A 13,810-nucleotide genomic window follows, 5' to 3' on the forward strand; every position below is an offset into this window, starting at 1 on the left:
TTACACAAGCTGTGTCAGGAGGAATGGGCCAAAATTCACCCAACTTATTGTGGGAAGCTTGTGGAAGGCTACCCGACACATTTGACTCAAGTTAAACAATTTAAAGGCAATGCTACCAAATACTAATTGAGTGTATGTAAACGTCTGAGCCACTGGGAATGTGATGAAAGAAATAAAAGCTGAAATAAATCATTCTCTCTACTATTATTCTGACATTTCACATTCTTAAAATAAAGTGGTGATCCTAACTGACCTAAAACAGGGAATTTTTACTAGGATTAAATGTCAGGAATTGTGAAAAACTGAGTTTAAATGTATTTGGCTAAGGTGTATGTAAACTTCTGACTTCAACTGTTTATTATATACACTGAATAAAATACAATTTCTAAAATGCTTCTTCCTCAGCTCTTAAGGTTCCTTGGAGAACTCTTGCCAGATTAAAAACCTTTGAGTTAACTGTGGGGTCCTTGACGTGGCATCTACGGATCTTCAGAATTCTTAAAGGTTCTTGAAATGTATGGAAGCCTGCAAATGTGGCCCTTTCATAGCACATAGCACATGTAAAGAGCTAAATTAACAACCAGAGTTGAACCAAAACCACACATATCTTTATCATATTTCCCAGCATGCTTTATTGCAGTTGATTTTTAGAATTGTTTGCTTCATCATCTATGTTTTTGCATGCACATTGATTGATTCATTAACCTTATGCTACTCAAATTTTTCTAAACTATTCTAATCTGTTACTTGAATTTATTGGACTCATTACTGAAATGTTTGTTCCAGTTTAGATGTTTAAGGTAGTTTCATATCTTAGTCTTCCCAACGCTGGCAGTCATTCTGAATGCAATTTGCAGGTGAATAAAAATGCCAAATGTTAGATATCCCCACTCTGGCTGGATTCCAATAGGAATTACACATCACTTTGCAAACCAGCATAATGTGACTTGCAGGTGTAATATGGAGTTTCAGGCCACTGTATTAGTGGCCCTAAAAATAATCCTTATGAAATATTTTTGTGTTAAGAATGGCATTTTAATGACAACATATTCACTTAGGATCTCACTTGGTGAAGGCCACAAGTATGAAACTGAATTAATGCATCAACTATTTCTCCGTCACTAGCAAACAGTCATGGGTGGGATTGGTAACTCTAAAATTCAGTCTAAAGGCACTCTGGGAAATATGCAAATAAGGCTTAAAACTTCTTCAAAGATCAATCACATTTATGGTTCTTCAGAGGCCCTAAAATGGTTCCCCTATGGCAGAGGTTCCCAAACATTTTATAGTCCCGTACCCCTTCAAACATTAAACCTCCAGCTGCATACCACCTCTAGCACCAGTGTCAGCGCACTCTCAAATGTTGTTTTTTGTTATTTGTCATCATAAGCCTGCCACACACACACACACTATATATGATGCATTTATTAAACATAAGAAAGAGTTTAAGTTTTTGTCACAACCCGGCTCGTTGGAATTGACAAAGACAAATAATAAATAATAAAAAATAATAATCAATAATTTTGCTCTTTATTTAACCATCTTACATATAAAACCTCATTTGTTCATCGTAAATTGTGAATAACTCACCACAGGTTAATGAGAAGGGTGTGCTTGAGAGGATGTAATGTTGGGTTGTATTGGAGAGTCTCAGCGTTAAATAATTTTTCACACACAATCTGTGCCTGTATTTAGTTTTCATGCTAGTGAGGGCTGAGAATCCACTCTCACATAGGTACGTGGTTGCAAAGGGCATCAGTGTCATGGCAGCGCGATTTGCCAAGGCATGTTACTCTGAGCGCAGCCCAATCCAGAAATCTGGCAGTGGCTTCTGATTAAATTCAATTTTCACAGAACCGCTTGTTGCAATTTCGATGAGGCTCTCTTGTTCAGATATCGGTAAGTGGACTGGAGGCAGGGCATGAAAGGGATAGTGAATCCAGTTGTTTGAGTCGTCCGTTTCGGGAAAGTATCTGCGTAATTGAGCACCCAACTCACTCAGGTGCTTCACTATATCATATTTGACATTGTCTGTAAGCTTGAGTTATTTGCACACAAAAAAATCATACAATGATGGAAAGACCTGTGTGTTGTCCTTGTTAATGCAGACAGAGAAGAGCTCCAGCTTCTTAATCATAGCCTCAGTTTTGTCCTGCACATTGAACATAATTGCGGAGAGTCCCTGTAATCCTAGATTCAGATCATTCATGTTTTTTCTCACATCACCCAGATAGGCCAGTCATGTGAGCAACTCATCATCATGCAAGCAGTCAGACAAGTGAAAATTATGGTCTGTAAAGATAACTTTAAGCTCGTCTCTCAATTTTAAAAAAACTTGTCAATACTTTGCCCCTTGATAACCAGCGCACTTCTGTATGTTGTAAAAGCGTTACATGGTCGCTGCCCATATCATTGCATAGTGCAGAAAATGTAGGCGAGTTCAGGGGCCTTGCTTTAACAAAGTTAACTATTTTCACTGTAGTGTTCAAAACGTCTTTCAAGCTGTCAGGCATTCCCTTGGCAGCAAGAGCCTCTCGGTGGATGCTGCAGTGCACCCAAGTGGCATCGGGAGCAACTGCTTGCACGCGCGTTACCACTCCACTATGTCTCCGTCACGGTTTTGCGCATGAGTACAGATATCAACATGAGCAGCAGCTACGTTTGGCTCCATACGAACCGTTAGTGGAATTCCCACAAGAGAGTAACGGTTAATGTAATTTGATGTTAATTATTTGACTAGACTACCCTTTTTTGACATTGTGTTGTAATTTCTCTGAACACTAGATGGTTTCATTTTATTTTTGGCAGTGAAACGATGCTACTCAGGCAAGAAAAAAACCTCACCCAAATGTATAGCCCCGTTGGAAAATATAAATGGACTGTTTGAAAATGTGAAGAAAAAAAATGTACAAAAATAAATATATATATATATATATATGTTTTAATTGTGAATCACATTTTTATTTGGCGTACCCCCAACGGCATTGCCCTATGGCATAGCTCTTAAGAAACTTACTTGGTTCCAACTTTATTTTTAAGAGTGTATGTGAACAACAGAGAATGTACACATAGGAGATACACAATACAGTGAGGGCACTCAGGCATTTGACATACAGTATATGGTGTTTACTCAAGTATGAATTTATCCCACATTTTTTATTCCTGTCATATCTGTGTTTTATTATTTATATGATAATGCACAAAGTATCTATACTGGATCTATAAGTAAACTGCAAGTCGGGTAACTATAAGAATGGCATGTGAAAAGATGAGGCTAGTAGCCATGCACAAATATTATCACTCCAGTGTAATGAGCTCTTCTACACACGGTACAGTCAGACAGACAGTCAGGTAATTTACAGACTGCAAAGACAGCAAATGCCAGCAAAACAAATCGCCTCGATGAGTGAGTGAGAAAAAAGGGAGCGCTGCGAAGGATGAACATCAAAGCGGAAATAAAGCAACTCCCTTTTCCAAACTGAGTCACCATCTTTTTACGAGAAACGGTCTGGGCAGGTTGCATATCTCAGCGCTGGAATGCTGTTATAACTTTGCTTGTTTTTTTGCTCTCTGTCCATGAAATTCGCCCGGAGAGAGAGAGTAAGTTTTGGAAAGGATTTAGTTCGGCTCAGATGCAAGACATTGTAGTATATTGACATGATGCTGTTTGTAGATGGTGCTATTCTACAGAGGCAGAGAGAAAGGGAAGCAGTGTCCAAACAGCAACTGAAGAGTACCAATGACACTCACTGTCATTTCGTCAAAATGGTCCAGAGATTTCAGCTTATTTAGGTGGTCGGCTAATGTTTAACTTCCATCCCCAAGTTGATAGACAGTATCTGCACAACACATCACCTCAGATACTGTGTATTTTAGTTGATGAATTGCATCACACACTTTCTTTTTTAAAATTTATTTCACCTTTATTTAACCAGGTAGGCCAGTTGAGAACAAGATCTCATTTACAACTGTGACCTGGCCAAGATAAAGCAAAGCAGTGCGACACAAACAACAACACAGAGCTACACATGGAATAAACAAACGTACAGTCAATAACACAATAGAAAAAATCTATATACAGTGTTTGCAAATGAGGTAAGATTAGGGAGGTAAGGCAATAATTAGGCCGTAGTGGCGAAATAATGACAATTTAGCAATTAAACACTGGAGTGATAGATGTGCAGAAGATCAATGTGCAAGTAAAGATACTTAGTGAAAAGGGGAAAAAAATAACAATATGGGGATGAGATAGTTGGATGGGCTATTTACAGATGGGCTATGTACAGGTGCAATGATCTGTGAGCTGCTCTGACAGCTGATGCTTAAAGTTAGTGAGGGGGTTTTGAGTCTCCAGCTTCAGTGATTTTTGCAATTCATTCCAGTCATTGGCAGCAGAGAACTGGAAGGAAAGGCGGCCAAAGGAGGATTAGGCTTTGGGGGTGACCAGTGAAATATAGCTGCTGGAGAGTGCGACAGGTGGGCGCTGCTATGGTGACCAGTGAGCTGAGATAAGGCGGGCTTTACCTAGTAAAGACTTATAGATGACCTGGAGCCAGTGTGTTTGGCGACGAATATGAAGCGAGGGCTAGCCAATGAGAGCGTACAGGTCATAGTGGTGGGTAGTATATGGGGCTTTGGTGACAAAACAGATGGCACTGTGATAGACTGCATCCAATTTGCTGAGTAGAGTGTTGGAGGCTATTTTGTAAATGACATCGCCAAAGTCAAGGATCGGTAGGAGAGTCAGTTATACGAGGGTATGTTTGGCAGCATGAGTGAAGGATGCTTTGTTGCGAAATAGGAAGCTGATTCTAGATTTAATTTTGGATTGTAGATGCTTAATGTGAGTCTGGAAGGAGAGTTTACAGTCTAACCAGACACCTAGGTATTTGTAATTGTCCACATATTCTAAGTCAGAACCGTCCAAAGTAGTGATGCTGGACGGACGGGCAGGTGCAGGCAGCGATCGGTTGACGAGCATGCATTTAGTTTTACTTGCGTTTAAGAGCAGTTGGAGGCCACGGAAGGAGAATTGTATGGCATTGAAGCTCGTCTGGAGGTTAGTTAACACAGTGTCTAAAGAAGGGCCAGAAGTATACAGAATGGTGTCGTCTGCGTAGAGGTGGATCAGAGAATCACCAGCAGCAAGAGAGACATCATTGATGTATACAGAGAAGAGAGTCGGCCTGAGAATTGAACCCTGTGGCACCCCCATAGAGACTGCCAGAGGTCCGGACAACAGGCCCTCCGATTTGACACACTGAACTCTGTCTGATAAGTAGTTGGTGAACCAGGCGAGACAGTAATTTGAGAAACCAAGGCTGTCGAGTCTGCCGATAAGAATGTGGTGATTGACAGAGTCGAAAGCCTTGGCCAGGTCGATGAATACGGCTGCACAGTATTGTCTTTTATCGATGGCGGTTATGATATCGTTTAGTACCTTGAGCGTGGCTGAGGTGCACCCATGACCAGCTCGGAAACCAGATTGCATAGCTGAAGGCACTGTATGTTTTAATTATCTAATGATAATATGTGCCATTTACCAGATGCTTTTATCCAACGCGAGTAACATTAGTGGAGTGCATACATTTTTAGTTGGTGTCTGTGATCCCTGTGGGAATTGAACAAATGACCCTGGCATTGCTAACAACACAGTTTTACCAACTGAGCCACACAGGACCACTGTAACCATATATGGTTAAATTACTATTGTTATAGACTGGATGTTGTCGTTTAGTTTTAGTACATATAGGGCAACCTATAATACAGTTTGAAATGAAGTCTGCCTGTTTGGTTATCTCAAATGAACCCTTCGAGAGGGTTCATTAAGGTTGAGGTCTTGTTGGATGTCTGACTTATTGTACTCATGTTGTACTGTCTGATTTTATCAATGGTTAATAAATAAGTACCAGATTTTAGCACCCATGTCGTGCATTGTAATGCATTATGCATTGCTCAAAGGTATAATAAATGTACTTATAAGGTATTATGAAGAGGATCTCACAGGAAGTATTGATATTTACTCAGTTACCAATCATACAATGCTTTATACAGTAGCACCATAATAGCAGTAGTGGTAGTATAAGGTGTATAAGGAGTACCTATATGGCTAATTGGAGGGTGATTGTAGGGTGTTTTAGACCTTTTTGCATTCGCAGAACTCTTTAAAAGTAGGGGGTTAATAACATGACTGAATGGGGAGTATTGGCTCCCCATTACTGTTACCTTGAAATGAAGTGTTAAAATAGAGTGCTATCTCAAGCACTTTGGGCTTTAGGGATTTCCACTGTATGATTAATATAGTAGATGTGAGGGTCCAAATGATGGTCAATACATAATGTACAATAGGGCTGTCAGTCCTTTTACTTTGTGTATAATACTTTGTGTGAATTGTTATTTCAACATTACATATTTTCAAATAATCTGGCTAGTTATTGGAACATAAATTGGGACCAGAATTAATCATGCTGGGCCACAAACAGACTCAATGACACATGTTTCAGGCCCTTTATGTTGAACATTCAGTATGAAGGGGTGAGCACGTGCCCCATCCTGATTTTGAAACCCATTCAGTGCACTCTGAGATACATGGATATTTATAATTCATCAGTTTAATCCTTTTACGACTATATTTTCTGTTTTCCCGTCACTTTCTTTTGTGTCCTCTCCATCTTTCTTTTACTCCCCTTTTCTCTGTGTCCATGCTGCGCCAATTAAACAGTAGTAGTCTGTATTCTCATTCCAGCCAGGTCTCCTCCCGCTTTCCTCCATTCTGCAGGTTTATTATGTGTGGCTCCCGGTTTTCTATTTTTTCCACCGCTTTTCCTTGTGCTGTCATGCCGATGACCGTTGCAGCATTTTTTATAATTGTCAGATTGAGTATCCCTCAGTGCTCGGCCCAGTTTGACCCTGCAGTCACCCTCAAGGTCAACATTATCCCATTTAGGAGTCTAGTCCGGTTTAATAATCTGGCCTCATCTCATCTGATCGAGTAATGCCCTGCAGTGTCCTGTAGGGGCTGACAAACTGTTGACCAATACACCATCTGTTTTTCTAGCTCTGTTGTTTGTATATGACTGTAAACCTTCTCTCCTTCCTCTTTCTTTTCTCCTTTACTCTCCCTCTATCTTCAACTTTCTCTTTGCCTTATGTCTTTTTGCCTTTCCCCTGCTCTCTCCCTCCACTCTCTGTTGTTTTCTGTTCCTCTCCTCCAGTACTGCGCATTCCTCTCCCTTTTGTTCATCCTCATCTCCATCTCCACCTTCTGCATGGAGACGCATGAGGCCTTCAACACCATCTACAACAAGACGGAGAACGTGACGGAGGGAAACGTGACGCGCGAGTTGATCGTCTACGAGGTGGTGACCGACAGCTGGCTTACGTACGTGGAGGGCATGTGTGTCATCTGGTTCACCATTGAGGTGATGGCACGCGTGGTCTTCTGCCCGGACAAGGTCGAGTTCTTCAGGAGCACCCTCAACATCATCGATTTCATTGCCATCATGCCCTTCTACCTGGAGGTGGGGCTGAGCGGCCTGTCCTCCAAAGCCGCCAAGGACGTATTGGGGTTCCTGCGTGTAGTCCGCTTCGTCCGCATCCTGCGTATCTTCAAGCTGACCCGCCACTTCGTGGGGCTTCGCGTCCTGGGCCATACGCTCCGCGCTAGCACCAATGAGTTCCTCCTGCTCATCATCTTCCTTGCTCTCGGAGTGCTCATCTTCGCCACCATGATCTACTATGCCGAGCGCATCGGCGCAGACCCCAACGACCCTACAGCTGCCAAACACACAAACTTCAAGAACATCCCCATTGGCTTCTGGTGGGCTGTGGTCACCATGACCACTCTGGGCTATGGGGACATGTACCCCGAGACGTGGTCGGGGATGCTGGTGGGGGCGCTGTGCGCCCTGGCGGGGGTGTTGACCATCGCCATGCCTGTGCCCGTCATCGTCAACAACTTTGGCATGTACTACTCACTGGCCATGGCTAAGCAGAAGCTGCCCAAGAAAAAGGGCAAGCACATCCCCCGGCCCACCATGCCAGGCTCGCCCAACTACTGCAAGCCCGACGCCCTCGCCCTGGCCACTGCCTCGCCACATAGGATCCTGGGTAATGTACTTGGCGAGGTGATCTGGTCCGGAGGCCTCGACTGCCCCCTCGCTCAAGAGGAGATCATAGAAATCAACCGAGGTGAGACATTTCTATTTTTAATCCTCAGACCCCTATTTTAAGACACAGACTGCAAGTTAACAAACTTGCTTCGACCTTGACTCGTAAGATTGGTATGAGTTTGTAAACACAACATGGAGCTTCGCTGAGCATCTGGGCACACCACCACTAGCCTCCAACAGGGGCGTAGGACTCAAATTACCCCGGCAAAATATAATATTTTTGGCAAAGATGTTGTCAAATTGTACAGTTTAGTGTCAACAGATATCCATTCAATCAAACGTGGGACAGGGATTTTCACAGTGTGTGGGTGACTCTGGGCTGTATAAGACTTAGGAATCAGAATGTTATCGGACAGCTAGTTACAGGCACTCAGTAGTCTCAGGAATATTACAGTCCTGCAGATCCTTGGGTTGTGGTGTGTGGATTTAGAGTGCCTCTTTCCCTGATAGGGATGGGGGGGGGTTGATTCTGAATCTGCCCTTGAGAGAGGGGGGCTGATTCTGAATCTGCCCTTGAGAGATAGCTAATCCATCAGAACTCATAGGTAATTTATGATCAACTGGTGAGTCCACATTTGCCGACAGGCCTCCATCTGTCTGCATAAAACAAACACAGTACTTTAAAATCTAATTTGGATCTCTTCACAACAGCCTAATATACATACATTTGGTTCAATGGTTTGGTTTAAATGTTAGACTAAATATTTTAGAAAAACTGAATTGCAATATTTAGTACGTAATATGTGCAGTACTTCCTATTTCATTTGGCATGATTGTGTATGACCTATGAACCCAATATCCACACACGACAATATGGCACATGTGTATTTTGTAGCCCTTGAGAAATCATCAGTGAGTCTGCAGTTGTAGTATTTTATTGCATCAGCACCTATAGTATCCCACCACTTTCTTGCTATCTTTCACGCTCTCTTTTATAAGAGTTTTGTTGTAGGTTGTCAGTCAGTTTATGAGCAGGAAGATTTGACAGCTGTGTCTGAGCGTATAAGCACCAGCCACCCTGCAGCATCAACTCGCACCCCGAACCACCACTTCTATCACTACGTCCAGTGCTTAGTTTACCAAGCTGTCTTGCTAAGCCAGGATAAACATTAACTTTCACACATTGGCAATTATCAATTACATATCATAGTAGAATGTATATGTTGGTGTTTTAGAAAACACAGTAGCTTAAGATAGTACTCGGCCCTGAGTTCTAGACTACATATAGCCACAGGAGGTTGGCGGCACCTTAATTGTGGAGGATGGGCTCGTGGTAATGGCTGGAGCGGAAAAGGTGGAATGGTATCAAATACATCAAAAACAGGGTTTCCATGTTTGATGTCATTCCATTTGCTCCATTCCAGCCATTATTATGAGCCGTTCTCCCCTCAGCAACATCATGTGCATTTAGCCTACATTTGAAACGACTGCTCTTCACTAATGCCATTTACTTTATCACACACAGTGAAAAAGATCATTTATGTTTAAGTCCTAATAAAATAGTCTATTGCATTGTGTTTTTGTTTAGTAGGACACCATAGTTTGGGATTTAGATTTGGCCCATTTGGAGGCTATTTTACTGAATCTGTCTCTGATTATGTATCTCATCTGCAGTATTCAATTGTGATCAGTAGCTTGTAATAACACCTCCCCTCCTTATTCCTTTGACTATTTTCTTACACACTTTTTTCCAGTGATGGGAGACTGGGGATTCATGATTTCTGTATCAGTGGGCCAAGGTGCCATGCCAAAACCTCAGATATAGCAGCCAATCAAAGCCCCTAAGCTCACAACAGCAAGCTCTCTGATTGGGTCAATTGAATCATCAAGTAAGCAACTACTCCCCTCGGGTTATGTTCCAATACCCATACTAACATACTATGTAGAATGAAGCAATGTAATGGGCATGCATCCTAAGTGGTATGCTAGTGTGGATATGGAAAGACAGCCCAGTTTGGCCTCAGTCACCCATCACAACCTTCTTCCTCTACTATCCAGGTACCTCACTTCCCTCCTACTCTCCTATTCCTTCCTTCTCCTTTACTCTCTCCTTCTCCCTTGCTCGTCCCTCCCCTCTTTCCCCATCTCCCCTTCTTTTCTAAAAGAGTCCAAGCAGAACGGCGATGCGGCCACTGCGGTCCTGGCGAACGAGGACTGCCCCACCATTGACCAGGTGCTGAGTCCGGAGCGAGAGGGCGCCCGAATAACACGGGAACGCTACCAGCAGGACCGTGCTTGCTTCCTGCTCAACACCAGGGAATTCCGTGCCACAGATGGGAATGTGCGGAAAGGTATGTCGGTCCCGCAGCGGACGGAACTGTAAACACACACCACGTAGTCAACAGAGCTACACATAAGATGCCATAAGGCACAGGCACTGATACAGACACTCCCTATATAGAAGATGCCAACAAGACACAAATACATACACACTAATTATGTATACATGATCAAATACAGCATATATGGGAACTGATTTGTGGTTAATTAGAGAGAACACAGGCAGACACAAGCAACGGCCAACAGCATCATGGGAAGAGACATGACTGTGTTTGTGTGACAGGGAGGTTCCAAACTCTATGTTCAGACAGGACACAAAAACGCCTACCTACACCAACACTCTTCTGCTCTGCTCTGGTCTATGTTTCCACTTATTCACCTCCATACTGTCCTTGTTTTCATCCATCACACTTGGTACCACCTTTTCTCTCTTCCTGTCTGTATTTTCTGTCCCTCTTTCACTGCCTCAAATTGTCATCCTCCATTTTGTCCTTGTATTTATTTCGGTCTCCTCGCCATCTCTCACTCTCATTGTTTCTCTCTTTCTTGGACTCAGACAGTTGACCATGCATTAATTTACCTTTCGTCACTTCTGTTTCATTCTCTCCCTCTCCCTCTCGTCTCCCCTCCGCCTTCTTGTTTGGCTTTGACTCCCACTTCATGCTCCTCCCCCACCCTCTCTCTTTGGCCCCCATTCTTTTCCCCCTTCCTTTCCTTTCCTCTCCAAAACACACCTTATTTACACCTGTTTACCCCATGTATACTCTTGTGCTGATTCTGAAGTCCAATACCGCATTCCATTTCTTTATCGCTGCAACAAACTTTTTTTACCACCTACAACCACCACCACCAAACCTGCATCAAACACTTCCCCTTTACACTCCTCCCAAACTCTCCACATCCCTGTTGACACTAAACTACAGGCACCAGCCCTGTCAGCCAGCCCAGACTCCCCTTTGGCTGAAGAATGGTATAAGCTGGAAGGGTCTCTGCTACAGCAGGACCTCAATGCAAACTCCACCTCCAAAACTATAGGTCAAGAGGTAACACCTTAAAATCACAGGTAACCAAAAAGGGACCCTGTTTTTTTCTCGTTTTTTTATCTAATCCGTCAGCCAAACATTTAATGTTCTCTCAGCTCCATGACATTGAATGTTGGCAGTTGCCACTCAAACATACCACCCACAGACACACTTGGACACAGAACACACTCACAGATACACTAGATGACCGCAAATCACAATTATTACCCACTGTGTTCACTGTGTTGTGTTGGTACAGTATGTTTGGTAGAGTTTAAATATCACCCATGAATTGCATTCTGTGTGAATGTAAGTGAGTTTGAATAGCGGAATCAATAGATAGGTAGGGAAGCAACATCACCAAGCTATTGAGCTAAGGTTGGGTAAAACTGTCATTCGAATATCAAAGCCAATTGCATTCTATTGCTCAGAGTATCATCCAATCAGAATAATCTATTATTCATAATAACCTAAACTTTCTTGTTGTTAACTAAACCTTTGCCTGATGCGCCACAATTACATCATATGAAGTATAAACTCGATGACATTCTTATATTAACTGGTCATATACTGTACATACACCAACCATTTGTCCATACATGTACAAAGAGTAACAAAAGTCATGTTATGAAACAAAGATCTACATTGTGTTCTCCATATTTAATGGATAGTGTAAGATACAGCGAGTGCGTGTGAACCAGGCAGTGTATTTGAGCGACTGTGGTCAGTGTGTGTACATGTTTGTGTGTGTGTGCGCGTATAAATATATGTGTGTGGCAATGTGTGCCACGTGGGGCAGCTGCATTGAAGTAGCCCTATAACACTTAAAGGGTTGTCACAAAATAAAATTGTACTGGAGAGAAGACCAATGCGCAGCAGGTATTTGGATACTCATATTTTAATTTTTTTAAAAAGGAGTAAAGTATCCACTGGACAAAACAATAAAGACGACAGCAACAGGTTTACAGGCTATACAAACGCAGTGCAAGGACAACTACCCACAACCCCAAAGAAACACACACCTATATAGGACTCCCAATCAAAGGCAACTGAACACACCTGCCTTCAATCGGGAATCCTAATCACCAACACAACATATAACCCACAAAAAACCTGCCACGTCCTGACCAAAACTAATACAATACCTCCCTCTGCTGGACAGGACGTGACAAGGGTATCAGGAACATCGGGTCACATGTTGTCTAATGTGCTCTGTGTTGTTGTCTCTCTCTTCAGGTTGTATCATTTCATGCATTTGTATGTTGGCTTATTCATTCTTACACTTTACACTGTCTCTGTCCTACTCCGAATCAAATCAAATGTTTTACTGCCATCTGAGTGTTTGTGTTTGTGTTGCCTGTGGCTTTTTCTGTGGCTTTTACTATGTTATTTCTTTGTGTCACTGGTGCCCTCTCTACCCAGCTGACATTCACCCTGAGAGACAACAAAAGACACATCGCTCTTTGGAGAAATCTCCCTTTGCATTGGCCGAAATGTTCAGTCTCAAATATTTCTATCATGGTATGACATGTACATATTCTAGCTATGCATGCATAATGGATGCTTTTGAATACGATGGTGTACAGTGGCCATCTTTCAACGGTCAAAGGTCAGTGGGGTCAGCAAAGCCTCCGAGGTCACAGGACTAGAACAACATTTTCAGTCATATTATCATATGTCTGTAGTGTAGTGACCTGAGTAGTTCAAAAGCAATACAGTAAGCTGCACCTAGTGACTGAAACACTGATTGACTCTGACATCACACTGCCAGACAGACAATATTTGTATTTATTTTATTTAACTAGGCAAGTCAGATAAGAACAAATTCTTATTTACAATGATGGCCTACCATGGCCAAACACGAACGACGCTGGGCCAATTGTGCGCCGCCCTATGGGAGTCCCAATCACGGCCGGATGTGATACAGCCTGGATTCAAATCAGGGACTGTAGTGACACCTCTTGCACTGAGATGCAGTGCCTTAGACCGCTGTGCGACTCGGGACTATGGCAGTCCGATTGACAGACAACTTGCTATCTAAGGCAGTGTTTCCCAACCATGTTCCTCCAGTACCCCCAACAGTACACATTTTTGTTGTAGCCCTGGAAAAACACATCTCATTGAGGGCTTGATGATTAGTTGACAAGTTGAATCATGTGTGCTTGTCCAGGGTTACAATACAAATGTGTACTGTTGGTGGGTACTGGAGGACCAGGGTTGGGATACACTGATCTAAGTTAAGCAAGCCTTGAGTTGTTGAACTCCTCTCTTGGAAGCCCCTGACTGCTTTGGTGTTGTATTGTTTTTTATTTGTATAAAACCTACATTTAAAACCAA

General features: G+C 42.6%; 1 protein-coding gene across 3 annotated transcripts in view; it reads left to right on the forward strand.

Moving 5' to 3' along the window:
• Positions 1-13,810, forward strand: part of LOC115200960 (potassium voltage-gated channel subfamily C member 1) — a 42,663-nt gene that overhangs the window by 11,566 nt on the left and 17,287 nt on the right. Inside the window, exons 2-4 of one of the 3 annotated variants that reach the window (XR_003879638.1) lie at positions 7,215-8,190; positions 9,866-10,000; positions 10,170-10,358. Coding sequence is in view for 2 of the 3 variants with exons in the window: in XM_029764115.1 (XP_029619975.1) it covers positions 7,215-8,190; positions 10,277-10,462 (1,162 nt within the window). In the remaining variant the exon portion in view is untranslated. Of the gene's footprint in view, positions 1-7,214; positions 8,191-9,865; positions 10,463-13,810 lie in introns of those variants that run through there. The other 2 variants (XM_029764115.1, XM_029764116.1) reach the window with 2 other exon arrangements.

The sequence above is a fragment of the Salmo trutta genome, chromosome 10 (assembly GCF_901001165.1).
Source record: "Salmo trutta chromosome 10, fSalTru1.1, whole genome shotgun sequence".
Classification (NCBI taxonomy): Eukaryota; Metazoa; Chordata; class Actinopteri; order Salmoniformes; family Salmonidae; genus Salmo; species Salmo trutta.